Source organism: Podarcis cretensis (genome assembly GCF_951804945.1).
Source record: "Podarcis cretensis genome assembly, chromosome: 8".
Classification (NCBI taxonomy): domain Eukaryota; kingdom Metazoa; phylum Chordata; class Lepidosauria; order Squamata; family Lacertidae; genus Podarcis; species Podarcis cretensis.
In genome coordinates this window covers 34911796-34926524 of record NC_137177.1, presented here as the reverse complement: position 1 = coordinate 34926524, position 14729 = coordinate 34911796, and the positions used below count along the sequence as shown (strand labels likewise).

The window sequence follows — 14729 nt, the reverse complement described above, 5'->3', positions numbered from 1 at the left end:
TTAAAAAAACCTGTATATCTTTCCCATGCAAAACGAGCAATTGTGGATTGTATTTTAAATTTGTAGTTTAATACTTCTGGATTAACTTCTTTCCCTGTCTTCCAGATATTAAAAGGGTAACTTTTTAGGAGCAGGGGTCAATAACCCTGTGCCATTTTAAATTACTAACTAACAGCTGTTGCCCCTATAAGACTACTTTGCAACACAGATAAAATCTGGTTTAAAAAGACAACAATATGTATCTACCAAGGCCTGGTATGGCTTTAGTGCTTTTTTAAAAAAACTTTTAAAGGGCAATTTTTAAAGGGCAGGAAAACAGTACAGAAGGCCAAGCAGACCAAGACGAAGCGAGAGACCTGCAGTCATTAAGAGGGAGAACGAAAGGTAGTGGTAGGAGAGGAGAAAGTGCGCGGAAAGTGGGGCGCCGGCGGCAAGAGAACCACCTGCAGACGAGGCGCAGGGGCGGCAATGAACTGGGGAGGCGGCAAGGCAAACCTGGGCTCTGGCTTCAAGAAAGGTGAACCGGGGGAGAAAAGAAACGGGGTTCCGACCCACTCTGGGCGGGCCGCGTGGGGGAAAGCGATTCTAGGGTGGCGGAAGGTGGGGCAAGGAGATTAGAGGCGAGGTGAAAATAAATAGGAATAAATACGGAGGGGGTCTTGAGGGGGAAAAGACACACCAAAGACGATTGAGGGGGGAAGAAAAATCACGAGGCAGATTTGGGGGTTATTAGAGGCAAAGACAGACAGGCAGAGAAGCGTCAGCCAAAAGCGGCCCCCGCGCAATTAACAATTGCTTAATTATATTATTATTATTAAATTAATTACCCTCCTCCTTACTCCTGTTTGTTATAATCAATTTTTTCCTTTGGTTTTTTTTTTCTCTTTTGCTGTTTTTAAGGCTTTTTTCTTTTTTCTTTTTAGGGTTTTTTCCCCCGCGCCCCCCTCCCTTCCTCTTCCCTCCTCGGAGGCTGCGAGCAGAGAGGGGGCAGCGCTGGCCGACCAGGACCCTTTATAGGCCGCGCCGAGGCGGGCCGCCGGCCGAGGGCGACGCTGCTGCTCGTGCTGCCGGCGCCGCCGCCGCGAGGGCTTCTGGGCCGCCTCAGCGACAAGGAAAGCGGGGAAGAAAGAGCAGCACACGGAGCGGGACGGAGGGGCCGCCGCCAGCTGCAGTGCCACCGCCTGGCCGGATGAGGAGACGGCGGCGGCGCTGCTTTTCAGGCTCTCTCCTCACGCCCGTTTCTCCCTCACACTCGTCGCGCCAAGGCGGCGGGAGGCTTCTCCCTGAAATCACGTAGTTCCTTAAGGAGGCTGAAAATTGTAGCTCTGTGAGCGGGAAACTACAGTTCCCAGGTGGCTGAGGCAGGGTGCAGCATGAAATGTATGGTGTTGGGACAGATGCACTCCATGCATTTAAGGCACATCCAGTACACATTTAAAGCACGTTACTTCCCCGCAAAGAATTATGGGAACTGTAGTTTGGGCATTGTAGCTTTGCGAGAGGTGAAATACAGTCCCCAGCATTCTTTGGGGGAAGTGGTGTAATTTGGATGTGTGGTGTAGCTCTTCTGGCTTCTCTCTCCTCATATATTAATCTCACTCTCACTCTCACTCAAACACCCCACTCCTCATTTAGATGCATCCTTCTGTCAGAAAAACATGGTCCATGGTTTGGCATTGAAAAGACAGGGGGGCCAAGCAAGGAGGGAAGAATTGGGTGCCAATAATCTCAATATTATTGCTGCTCAGAATATTTATAACCCACTTTCTGTCCAAAGATTTCAGGACTAGATTTTTTCCTGAAGCAGCTGATGACATAATGCGTTTGTTCTTATCTGTTGCGCTTATTGTATTGAAATAGAGGCTGTCAGTATTTTGTGGGAGAGACTCAAGCACATACCAGAAATTTAGGTTAGCACACTTAAAGTGGATTAAACTGCTCTGTTGGCTTAGTACAAATAACCCACCAAAAGGTCAGGGGTTAGGAAAAGGACAGGGAAATACACGGATAAATATGAGTTGGGCAAATGATTAACAGGAAGTATCCCATAAATCAGGATAAATTCAAAATAAATGCTCATTGTTATATAACCTTCCATCAAACAAATCAGAACAAATGCTCAGTAAAGTCTGGACATACTGTAATCTAACCTCTGTATAGGCTTTGTGTAAGCAAATCAGGATAAATGCTGAATAAATGGGTCGTCTTGAGGAACTCAACCTCATTTTGAGGCATCTAATCATAAGCCTGCATTTTTATCAAGCTTATATTTTGATCAGGGCCTGTATCTTAAAATGAGCTTAAAGATTTTCAAATGTTCATGCCAGGCAGAAGAGCAGCTGCCTAAGAACCTTGGCAAGATGTTTATTCTCCTGGATAAGGGGGCCCCCTGATTTATAGCTGAAAACAACTCTCAAAGTCAAAGGGAATTACAGGCTGACAGCCAAGGTTACACTGACCCTACATATTACAGAAGATAAAAAAGCAGAGATAAACATAATTAAGAGTGGGTAAATAGTAAAATAAAACCATGTGCCTCCCATTAAACTTGAGCCATATTTTCCTAAGGTTGAAAGGTCAAGAGCAGTGAAAAAGGCAACTGGCTTGGCTGGAGAAGAGGTTTTCTTTCTATTTTTGAGGCTGGAAACTGTTCCTTACTTTGAAAAGGTTTATTCTTCTAAAAAGCTATCTATGTTGTGTATTAAATATATTGGCTTAAATGTAATTATGCAAAGGAATTAGAAGCTAAGAAATGTTAAATCCTTATGCTAGATTCTTATTTCATATAGTTGGAAGAGATCACAGGGGCCATCAGCCACCAGCCCAGCCCCCCTTGCCAAGCAGGAAACATCATTAGAGCATTTGTCAAGCTTTTGTTTAGAGACCTCCAAAGGAAGGAGATCTTTCAATGATGATCCTTGACATCTGTTTAAGATAAAAATTTAAGATTAAACCATTTGTTTTGGAGGGCAATAGGGCGAGGTGAGCTGGTAATTAAGGTTCCTTGTTGAGACACATGTAAGATATATTACTACTTATTTGTCATTTATAGATAGAAGAATATATAGCTTTTTGTTTCCCATAAAAGGACAAGAGGAAATGGGTGTATCTTTTGTGATTGGTTCTAGCAAACAACCAATAGGAATTTCAACCAGGCTGATTGGACAGAGGCAGCCACAGGAGGAGCAAGGGGGCTGGATTAAGGAAATATAAGTGCTGGCCAGAATGGCAGGAGGCCAGGCCAGAGCTTGGTAACCATATACCACTGTGCCTCATATTTATTTATCTGACAAATAAATTATTATTTTAATTTCTCTATTGCTGCATTGAATATTTCATTCCAGCTAAGCGTTAACCACAAGCAGGGTGCTACAATTTTAATCTCCAACATTTCCAAGTCTTTCATGGCTTTGCCAGCAGGAGACAAATCGTAGGCTTCATACATTTTTTGAAGAGCCAAAACGATCCTGTGATTCCACTGTGCATATCACACTTAGGCATAATGTAGCTGGGATCATCCTGTTAACTTACAACGGGAAAGCAGGAAACAAAGTATAGCTTATGTGAGTGGAAGCCATGGCTCAGTGGGCCCACTGTCAGTCTGTGTAGACAAGATTGAGCCAGACCTGAGATGTAGCAGCTCCCTCTGCCCCCCAAGAACAGACAGAGCAGCATTGACAGCCACTCCCACAGCATCCCCAGCAGGGCAACCCCCCCAAACACAATGTCACGCTCTAGTGATGTTCTGGTGCCAATGAAATCACAGCAGCAGCAAATGATGCCCATGATGTTGTCTTGCCCAGTGCACACTCCTTCCACACACACCAAGATGCCAGACAGAGGAGTGCCTTTCTCCTAACACAACCTCCCTAGTTAAGAAGAGGGGAGGGTAGCAAAAGAACCACCTGTAGCCAGAACCTTCAGGGTGACCCCTTATAGAGAACACCTCAAGTTCCTTGCACAGTCATGCAGCAGCCCAGTAAGGGGCACCCATTTGCCAAGCAGGCAGCAAAGGAGGCTCCAAGATCCCAGTCAAAACAGCAGCCAGCCAGCCTCCTGGTCCAATGGGTAGGAGGCCTGCAGAGAGGAAGCCTCCCCTCCGACATAATAGCACTCCACGAAGCAAGCTCATTGCAGGCAATTGTAGGAGCTGCCTTAACCCTGATAATGCCTTTTGCTTACCTGTATAGAGGTGAAAGCAGGGGGTGCGAATATGTGTAGAAACTAGCATACTGTACAAAGGTAAAATTGACTTTCATTGCTCCACCCACTTTTGCCTCTGGACCCACCCACCATGGGCATGTTGCCCTTGAAAGGTGTCCCAAAGTGATCCCAGGGCTGAAAACGTTTGCCCACCGCTGCTGAAGAGGGAGAAGATGCAGAAGGGGAGCTATGAAAGCAGTGAACACCATTTCCTCCCTCTCCCCGTGTCTGTGTTGCTCCAAAAAATTAGAGGGAAGTACATCAGCTGAACCAAGCAAAAGGCAAACAACAGTATTATTTTTTACTGGAAGTACAGCAGCAGATGGTGACTTTTTGCTATTACGGTGCCACAACAGCATGCTCAGCCACTAACAAGCATGAAAAAGGAAAAGGGTTTATAAAGCTGAAACAGTGCAGATTGTCCAAGCACTACCCACTCTATGTTCCTGTCCTCTTGGCACTTGCATGCATATGGCCCAGAGAGCACTCCCAGTCCCAGCGGCAATGAAGGCATGGTAGTCAGGAGGAAAGAGCATTTTCCTTATACAGTGGTACCTCGGGTTACAGACGCTTCAGGTTACAGACTCTGCTAACCCAGAAATAGTACCTCGGGTTAAGAACTTTGCTTCAGGATAAGAGCAGAAATTGTGCGGTGGCGACACAGTGGCAGCGGGAGGCCCCATTAGCTAAAGTGGTACCTCAGGTTAAGAACAGTTTCAGGTTAAGAACGGACCTCCAGAACAAATTAAGTTCTTAACCCGAGGTACCACTGTATAGACTGTGTCCACAACATAATCAACAAATTGCCAGGAAAGGTTCTTCTAATGTATGCAAAAAGCAGGACTGAGGGTTGAGTTCAGCTTCACTTCTTGTTTTTATTCAAGAGAAGGCCGCTGAAAATCTCTCTCTCTCTGGGGGTGGGGGGAGGATCACAAAGGTCCAATTTCCATAGTCCAGGAATGGCAGAGCCTAGCAGCTTTCCCGATTTTGATTCCTGGTCCTTGAGCAGAAGCGTTCAGAACTGGACGTGGTGGAGGCATGTAAACTGGTGCTGCTGGACTGTGAGCCAAAGAGGAGGAGGATGAAGAGAACAGAAGGGCTGCAAACTGGCTGCTCCTGAGGGCCGCTGCCTCCCTCGGCCTCTCACTAGATGCACTACTAGGGGTGGCTGTTGTCATCAGTGGGCGACGCTTACTCTGTTGGGGTGATGAAGTTCTACTAAACAAGGTGTTAGAGCAGACTGATGTGAGAGAATTTGGAATTTGGCAAATGGGTGTTCCTCCCAGCATGGGGCCCAGATAGATTCCTGACGAAGCAGCCAGGACAGCCAAGCCAGGGTTGCCCTCCCTCCTGGGGAGATGGACTTGGGGGGGGGGAGAAGGAGCTATAGATTTATGGAAAAGCCACCAAGGCCAGGACTGGAAGGGCAAGAGGGAGGATGTTGCTCTAGGAGGAGGTTCCATTTCAGCCACATAGTTGTTCAGGTGGGAGAGGAGCCGTAGCTGGATAGAATCGGTGCCACTCTGCTCCTTGACGGTGCCCAAGTATCTCACTACTTCTGTAAAGCATTCAGGAAAACCGATCGTCCTGTAATCGACTGCCAGCACTCGAGCATCTAGTGTTTTGAAAATGAAAACAGATACACCGCCATTACTTCCCCCAGAAGGACACACATGACTTTGATGCCCTCTAAAATGGGATTTGGAGGCAATCCTGGCCGGCTAATGCACTTTGCAAGAGAGTTTAAGGCACATATGTTGCCTCCTGAAGGTACTTTCTGTCAGGAGATGCCACTTGAAACGGACTGGCAGAGTCAAACGCAATGTGGCATCATCTGTGCAGTTAGCAACGATTATCTGATTAAATGTTGAAAAAGAGGACCAGGCAGATGCAGCAGCAGGTCTGCCAATACGGTCAGGACTCTGGCTACAGCAGGATGGAGGTGCAGGGGGACTTTAACCCTTTGCCACACACACTCTGTAAATCCATTCAAGCAATTGCTTATTGGGGTCACATCTAGTTTGACCTCAGACACAATAGAGTGAGATTAGTGCTGGGGAGCCATTTACACAAAGCATAGCGCTACATGCTAACTTCTATGGTTGGCTGAAGACATTTTGTGGCCCCTGAGGCAGAGCAGCAAATGCACACACACACACACACACACACACACACACACACACACACACCACACCACACCACACCACACCACACCACACCACACCACACCACACAGCCCAGTCAAGGAGCAAAGTACTCCCAGACATGCCCAGAACTGGCTTTAAAGGAACATTTTCTTTTATGTCAGGAGGTAGCTAGAACATAATCCATGCTACTGTGCTGCTTGCCTCATCTTCCTGCAGGGCCAAAGATAGGGGACCCCAAAGCCCAAAAAACTGAAGTTAGATATTTGCTATGAGGCCCAATGCATCCTCTGGGTTTTTACATGCTTTATCTCATTTTTTTAATGTATGTGATATACCCATGTGGAGTTACTTGTACCCTATGATCGAAAGATCGTTGGAGAAGTTTAGACAGAATGGCAAGAGGGAGGAGAGCTGCTTCTGCTGCTGCCACCCTTCAGCTTCTGCCACCTGAGACAGCTGCACTGCTTTGCCTAATGGTAGGGCTGGCACTGCTAATTGCAGCAGCAGCATCTGACTGGCCTCCATACATGGGATGGCAATAACATAACATGGATGGCAAAGACTTGAGCAGAGTCAGTGGTTTTTTTTACCTGTGTCTCCAATGGCATGAAGCATTTTTAAGTGATCTACCGTCATCTGCAAGATCTCTGCTTTCTCCATTTTGGAAGAGCCCTGTTCATTGGAAAAAAGAGGACTCCCATTATATGAACACAGATTGTAATGTGTGATAGTGGCTGCTTCCAGAACACTAGTACTATGCAGAGGGATCCATGCACATACCAGAAAGTTAGATGTGCCCTGGGATTTGCTGGGGTTATACATAAACAATATTGTGTGCATATATGTATAGTAGAGTAATTAAGGTAAAATTAATATGTGAGATTTATGTAGGTAGGCATATTAGATGAATTAGATGTGTTTGGTTGGGAGGGGAAAGAGCATGCTTGGAATATTGGAAGTGAGAGGTGATGGGATAAGGGCTTGAAAGGGAGTTCCAAAATGTGTGCCTGGCAGCTGGGAGTTTACAGCTGTTAGCTGGTATGAGAGGTGGAGGTATCTGGATGATGGCTGGGTTAGTTTGATAAAGGAGGGTCAGCATTGTTATTTCTTATTGTATTATATGAGCCTAAGTAACCAAAAACGGAACATACACTTATATATACTGAGTGATCATACAGCCTTTGATTATACCTTTAAAAAAATAAATTATAGCTTCATACACACATGTCTCTTTACTGGGCGACGCTAAGGTGAGAAATATTCAGATACTTGGTATCTGTGATGGCAGCAGAAATAAAGGGAGTTGATAGAAATACCCATCAGAAAGCCAGCTCAGGTGGTCAGGTGGTCCAGGGTAGTTGAGGAGAATCTAAGGGTAGTGTCAGGGAACCACATAGTGGCAGCGGTGGGGCATGGCATGAGGTGCACAACTTAAGTGGATTGAAGTGTGCCATTGCCCTAGTGCAGTGATGGCCAAACTTGGCCCTGCAGCTGTTTTGGGACTACAATTCCCATTATCCCTGACCACTGGTCCTGTTAGCTAGGGATGATGGGAGTTGTAGTCCCAAAACAGCTAGAGGGCCAAGTTTGGCCATCACTGCCCTAGTGCAACACACACACATAATGCATTTATATCCCACCTTGTTCTCCAAGCAGCTCAAGGTGGCAATTTTGACTCTCTCCCTCTCTATTTTATCCTCAAAAGAATCCTGTAAGGTTAGGCTACTGGCCCACGTTCACCCAGTGAGCTTCATGATGGCCAAGTGGGGATTTGAATCCAGGTCTCTCCAAGGTCCTAGACTAACCACTCTAACCACTACACCACAATGGCTATCCACATTTCTTTTTTTCTAAAAAGAGGACGTACTGCTTTTCGGGAATACTAATAGTTATGTGCACACTGCCACTTACTCTGCCATAAGAGCCAACTCCAAGGGACTGAGGTCCCTTCAACCCCCCCCCCCCAAAAATATTTGACCCCTCCCCTCAAATTGATGGGTATTGCCATTCAAATAGTGTGCGTGCACCATGTATTGTGATCAATTATGTGAGGTGGGACTTAACTGGGCCTCCTCAATATTTTATTCAACTTGGCACCCCCATACTCTGCCCATACCCTTGGGCTCCCACTGCTTTGAAACCACATTCCCACAACATTAGCCAGAATCCATAAGAAACATTCAGTTTATCGACAAATACCACTGTTCGATGCGGTTTTTCTCTCTCAAAGCAGCTTCAATTCAATAAGAAAACGTACATGATCATCACTTTGTACTTTGGAATGGTGTGAATATTTAAGACTGCCGTTGCCTATGAATGGATTGAACATCCATACGCAGATGAAAGCTTAATGAATGCAACCAAAAAGGTCGTGCACATTGGGTTGAAGACATCCCCCCCCCCCTCTGAAGTACACAATGTCATGCCAATGCAGCTTGAACTGCAGCAGGAGGGGGACAACTTCACTGCGTTTAAGCCACTAATGTGACCATACCAAAAGCGATGGGGAAATGCACTGCAAAGTGTGCGGTGGACAATTCTTTAATGGGAAGATGTATAAACACCACACAAGCAAATCAGAATGAAAGCAGCATGAATGCTCATTGTTGTATAACCTCCCCGCAAACCAATCAGAACAAATGCTCAATGAAGACCAGACATAGTCTAACCTCCGCATAAGCTGTGTGCAAGCAAATCAGAATGAATGTTCAATGAACATGTATTCTGGAGGAGACTGATGTCAGAACTTGGAGTGGGGGGGCAGGAATTTGACAGGGAGATGCACTTACCTGCTTCTCAAAGGCAGTGGGAACCAAACGCCGTAGTTCAGATAGGCTGCTGTTAATGCGGTCCCTGCGCCGTTTCTCGATTATCTGTAAGGGCATCATGGAAAAGGACAACTCTGCATCATTCATTTGCACCATGCACTTCTTTGAATAGGCTGCAACCCTCTGGACACTAACCCAGGAGTAAGCCTCACGGAGGTCCAGAGGACTTACCTTTTGAGTAGACATTAAGTAGGCCTTAAGTTTTTGATGTCTACATTAAGTTCAGAATTCATTTTAAAATTACATCATTTTTTAAAAGAGAAATTCACTGCTGCTGAAACTCAAAAAAAGAAATACAAACACTTTAAAATATAAAAATGTTTTAAAATTAAAAATCAATACATCATCAATCTTTATCCACTCTGTTTAATATTTAATCTCAGAAGAACTTTGTGTGTAACCACCCAACTATTTGCAAGCCACTTTTGAAGGCAAACCATTCCAAGACAGTCAGAAATGTAGAAACAATTCAGTACAGCCACATAATTAATTAGTAGAACAGCAGCACAATAAACACCAGCATCAGATCACTCTGGCCAATTGTCCTTAGGGCCCACTTAAAACCCTGAAGTGAGGAAGCCAGTTGAAGTTCTCAAGAGAGGGCATTCCAAAGATGTGGGAGTGGAGCCTATCAAGGGTGCCTGGCCATGTAGAGAGCTCTGAGGCAGCAATTCACTCCCCCACTCCAGCAAAGTCCTGGGGATGGAGGACCATAAACAGATATTGAGGTCTGGCAATTCTGATCAAACAGTGGATGGTCTTGGGACCTGGGTTTGAATTGCCCCTTCTCCATATGTGGACTCCTGGGAGGTTTTTTAAAGAAAGTCATTATATTTCAGCCAATTTCCTCATTGTAAAATCTAAATGATAGCCGCTTACCCGACTGGTTGCTGTGAGGGCTAACAAAAAGGAATGCAAGTTATTTTGCAAATAAAAACCATTCTAAAAATAAAATAAAAATAAATCAGGTTTTAGATCATGCAGCACTCACCCCTCTCTGCTTCTTTCTTGCTTGTATATGAAAGATCCTTGTGGGGGATGGCGAACTGAGAAACAACATCAACAGATCCAGTAAGAAGCATTTGTGGCTTTAGCACTTTTTGACTAGACTATGATTCCATGCATGGGCTGCCCTTAAATACTGCTTAGAACAGGGTAGTTCTTCATTTTTGTTAACGAAGGCATATACATCTGTTTGTGTATTAAATTTGTTTAATAGTTAAATATATTGTGTATTTAATTACATATATTTAATTAAATGTATTAACTGTGTATATTCAATAATATGAAATATACTACGTACACTTTAATTTACGATATGGAAATTTAATTCAGTGTGGGGCCCGCAAGTTGTGTGTCAAAGTACTCTTGCAGCCCACTTGGTATGAAAAGATGCACAGCCTTGGCTTAGAAGCTGCTGCTAGGCCAAGAGAGTTGATTTGGTGGTCCAGAATTTGAATGGAGTGTGGCCCTAAATCAGCTTGCATGAGGATATATCTTCCGCTCAATGGTAGGAAAATTAGGAATCTCACACAAGCTGAAATGAAAAAACTTGGTACTCCCATCCGAGTTCAGAATACTCACCATTTGCCCCTGAAAGGGAAATGAAAGACACTCATGCAAATAAGTTTCCCATCAGTGCCAAGTGTTATAAGAAAAAAATTCCTATAACACAAGGAAAGCAAAATCTATGAACAGCTCCGCGTTAGAGAGTGTGTTTGCTGAAGCTGCCTCTAGTGGCTTCCCTCTACCAGCTTCCTTCCTGGGCAATTGGGCATGGGTCATTCATTGGTACCAGACCTCCAGCCTCCAAATGATGCAGTTCCATCCATTTGGCATCCTCACCAAGGAGGTGTCCCCTTACCTGCTGCATTCTTCCTCCTCCTCTTTTCCCACCACAATGGGTGCATGATCCAAGCCTGTGTCCAACAAGTCGTGGCCTTCCTCCTCCTCCTCCTCCTCCTCCCAGCAGCGTCTCTTCATACTGAGGCACCTGAACAGTGGACAAACATCCTTCTCCTTACTCTCCCCAGAGCAGGCAGAAGGACATGGGCCACCACTTCCCTTTCCCTCCTCCAAGGGGCACAGGGAGGTGCTAAGATCTCCCCTCTTCAAGACATAGAGAAATGGGCTCTTCTTTGTCCCCCACTCAGAGATTTCGCCACTCCTGCCTTCCCTTCCTTTTCTCAGCACATCTTTAACCTTCCTGTATGGTAAGTGAAGGCGCTCCCTCCCAGGGGTGAGAGATTACTGGCTTGCTTTTGCTTTCCCCCCTCTCCTCTTGCTGGTGGAAATCCCAGGGGGGGGGGGATCTTCCTGTAAAAGAGCAGCCTGTGTGAATTGCCTCTCCATCCCTCCCTCGGCCTCCACTGATTGGTCTCAGCTGCAGTTTAAAGGATCAGTGACCATCCTGGCAACAGAAAACCGTGGGAAAGAGGAGAGACTGATAAAGCCCTGAGTTGTTTCAGGAAAAGAAGGAAAGAAAGAAATGGGGGTGGGGTTGGGGGTGGGGGTGGAAGAGAGAGACCTGGCACATCATGTCTCTGCAACTCTGTTGGACTGGAGGTTGAATAATTTTTTAAAAAGATTTTTCAAGGCTCTTGACTGTAGGAGAACACTTTCTTCAAGGGACTATTGACCAGGATCAGTTAGAGAGCACAAACAGAAGGCCCCAAGGTGGTGGAGCTATTAGGGCCTAAGGGGAGAGAGTACTTTCACAACCATAAGCTACAAAGCACCAAGAATGGAAATAAACCCTGCACAATCTTAAACATGTACCCCAGGATCCTCAGCAGCATTTCAAAGGACTCTGGGATGCACCTTTCAGCTAGGGGCATAGGAAGCTGGCTTATACTGAGTCAGACCCACTGGTCCATCAGTGTTGTCTACACTGACTGGCAGCAGCCCGCCAGGTGTTTCCTCCCAGCCCAACCTGCAGATGCTAAGGGACCTTTTGCATGCAAGGCAGGGCTGTACCACCCTCCGGGGGGGGGGAGCAGTTGGGCAACTAACTGCAGCTGAAGCTGAAACGCTGAAGAGCCACTGACAGTCAAAATAGACAATACAGTACTGAACTAAATGAACCAGTGGTCTGGCTCAGTATAAAACAGCTTCTGTTGTTACTCTTTCATTTTTGCTTTTGGTAAAGAAACATGGCAGGCTTTATTTTGTTTCAAAAATGTGTTTGTCTAGAGGCAGCAGTGGGACAACAGGATAAGGTGTGTGTCCACCACAGGAAACAAAACCTCCCTCCAAAAGCACTTTCTGCTTCCTTAAAAACCATTACCTGTCTCCAGCTGGGTACTAACAAAAACTCATTCCCTGAGAAACATGGTGCACTTTATATGATTGATTATCATGGCACATTTTCCTTCTTCTAGACAGAAAGAGAGCTGCTCTCCACTGCCAGCAGCCCTCCCCATACAACCTTTCTGGGCTTTCTCTGAACTTTTGTCATGTCAGCTCAATTACAGTGCAATTGGTTACATGTTGTCTCTAGGATTACTCTGTGTTATGAGTGCAGCAGAGACCGCAAAGTGACTGAACTCCTTTATAATCAAATCCACATTCCTGCCTGCCAGAGCTCCCAGCCTGCAATGTGCCAAGCAACCCCGCTCCTGGATTAGCTCGTATTTGTAATGATATGAAACAGATACTGCTCTGCGTTTACTCACACTTCAATTGCAATGGAGACCACAGAGGAGAATGAATGAGAATTTTTAATGGCCTGATAAGGAGGTGCCCAGTTAAATTAAATATGCTGTCAATGGGATTAAATGAGAGGAAAGAGACAGAGATGTTCTAGTAGATGAAGCACACTTTCTACATCATAGGAGCCAACTTCTAGGGGCTGTGGGGGCTTCGGCCCCCTCAATAAAATATTTGAGGGGGCTGGGTCCCCACAAAGTTGCTGTGCATTGCCATTTAAATGGTGTGTGCACGCACCGTTGGTACCTCTGTTTGACATTTTCCCCTTGATGGGGCCAACGTGCTAAAGGTTCTGAAAGCTGAGTCGTATGAGGAACAGTTGAGGTAGTTGGGTATGTTTAGCCCAGAAAAGAGAAAACTGATATGATATATAATGTTGTTGTTGTTGTTTAGTCGTTTAGTCGTGTCCGACTCTTCGTGACCCCATGGACCAGAGCACGCCCGGCACTCCTGCCTTCCACTGCCTCCCGCTGGAGAACACTGTCCAACCATCTCGTCCTCTGTCGTCCCCTTCTCCTTGTGCCCTCCATCTTTCCCAACATCAGGGTCTTTTCCAAGGAGTCTTCTCTTCTCATGAGGTGGCCAAAGTACTGGAGCCTCAGCTTCAGGATCTGTCCTTCCAGTGAGCACTCAGGGCTGATTTCCTTCAGAATGGATAGGTTTGATCTTATTCCAGTCCATGGGACTCTCAAGAGTCTCCTCCAGCACCATAATTCAAAAGCATCAATTCTTCGGCGATCAGCCTTCTTTATGGTCCAGCTCTCACTTCCATACATCACTACTGGGTATATAATATATATAATAAGGTAAAGGTAAAGGTACCCCTGCCTGTACGGGCCAGTCGTGTCTGACTCTGGGGTTGCGCGCCCATCTCGCTTAAGAGGCCGGGGGCCAGCGCTGTCCGGAGACACTTCCGGGTCACGTGGCTAGCATGACAAAGCTGCTCTGGCGAGCCAGCACCAGCTCAGCACACGGAAACACCGTTTACCTTCCCGCTAGTAAGCGGTCCCTATTTATCTACTTGCACCCGGGGGTGCTTTCGAACTGCTAGGTTGGCAGGCGCTGGGACCAAACAACGGGAGCTCACCCCGCCGCGGGGATTCGAACCGCCGACCTGACGATCGGCAAGTCCTAGGCGCTGAGGTTTTACCCACAGCGCCACCCGCGTCCCTTATACTTATACTTATTATATTAATATATATAATAGCCATATTCAAATATCTGAAGGGCTGCCGCATAGAAAACAGTTTTCCATTTGCCCCACAGCTTTTCCCTGAGAATACGTTCTTTACCTCTGAATTGGAACAAACAGCAATCTGTGAAAATCTGATTGGCATTTGCTCAGATTCAGCAGTAAAACACCAGTTTACCTGGGGAAAGCAGCAGAAGCGGGAAGGGTGGGGGGGAACTGCTGGGGCCGGGACCTGAAAAGCCCAGACCAGAGCCTAGAAACATGGCACAAAAGTGGGGATGAGCCCCTGTATGCAAACACACACACACACACACACACTCTTTCCTGACAGGAAGCCTCCCTTCATTTCCTGTCCTTATCTCTAGCTCTTTTCATTTTCTCATGAAAGTGTAAGGACAGGAATAACACTTAAATCCCTTCTTCTTGAACTTTACCAAACGGCACCAGATCCTTCTGCCTCTCTTTCTGGTGGTTCAGCAGCACCCTCTTGTGGCACCTATTTGGATTTTCTAATTCAGGTCTGCTAGCTGACAGCACGGGTGGCGCTGTGGTCTAAACCACAGAGCCTAGGGCTTGCTGATTAGAAGGTCGGCGGTTCGAATCCCCACAACAGGGTGAGTTCCCGTTGCTCGGTCCCTGCTCCTGCTAACC

The 14729-nt window shown here is 46.1% G+C and overlaps 1 protein-coding gene and 1 long non-coding RNA gene across 2 annotated transcripts; one reads left to right on the top strand and one right to left on the bottom strand.

Moving 5' to 3' along the window:
* The first annotated feature begins 282 nt into the window (after positions 1-282).
* On the top strand, positions 283-531 carry LOC307222750. Its single transcript, XR_013841868.1, has 2 exons — positions 283-416; positions 450-531. It is a non-coding gene; the product is annotated as an uncharacterized lncRNA (long non-coding RNA).
* A 3716-nt stretch (positions 532-4247) lies between these two features.
* On the bottom strand, positions 4248-14057 carry HEYL (hes related family bHLH transcription factor with YRPW motif like). The gene is made up of 5 exons (XM_079988610.1): positions 11043-14057; positions 10170-10224; positions 9140-9223; positions 6941-7022; positions 4248-5818 (listed from the first exon to the last, which is right to left on the bottom strand). Exons 1-5 carry the CDS (start codon positions 11159-11161, stop codon positions 5133-5135), a joined length of 1026 nt encoding a protein of 341 aa, XP_079844736.1. The 5' UTR covers positions 11162-14057; the 3' UTR covers positions 4248-5132.
* Between the last annotated feature and the right edge of the window lie 672 nt (positions 14058-14729).

Excerpts from the sequence above, each read along its gene's own strand:
- HEYL (XM_079988610.1), bottom strand. The coding sequence starts at position 11,161 with ATGAAGAGACGCTGCTGGGAGGAGGAGGAGGAGGAGGAGGAAGGCCAC. Across the intron at positions 10,225-11,042 it reads GAGGAGGAAGAATGCAGCAG|TTCGCCATCCCCCACAAGGA; the intron begins GTAAGGGGACAC and ends GTTGTTTCTCAG. Across the intron at positions 7,023-9,139 it reads CCACTGCCTTTGAGAAGCAG|GGCTCTTCCAAAATGGAGAA; the intron begins GTAAGTGCATCT and ends TCCAATGAACAG.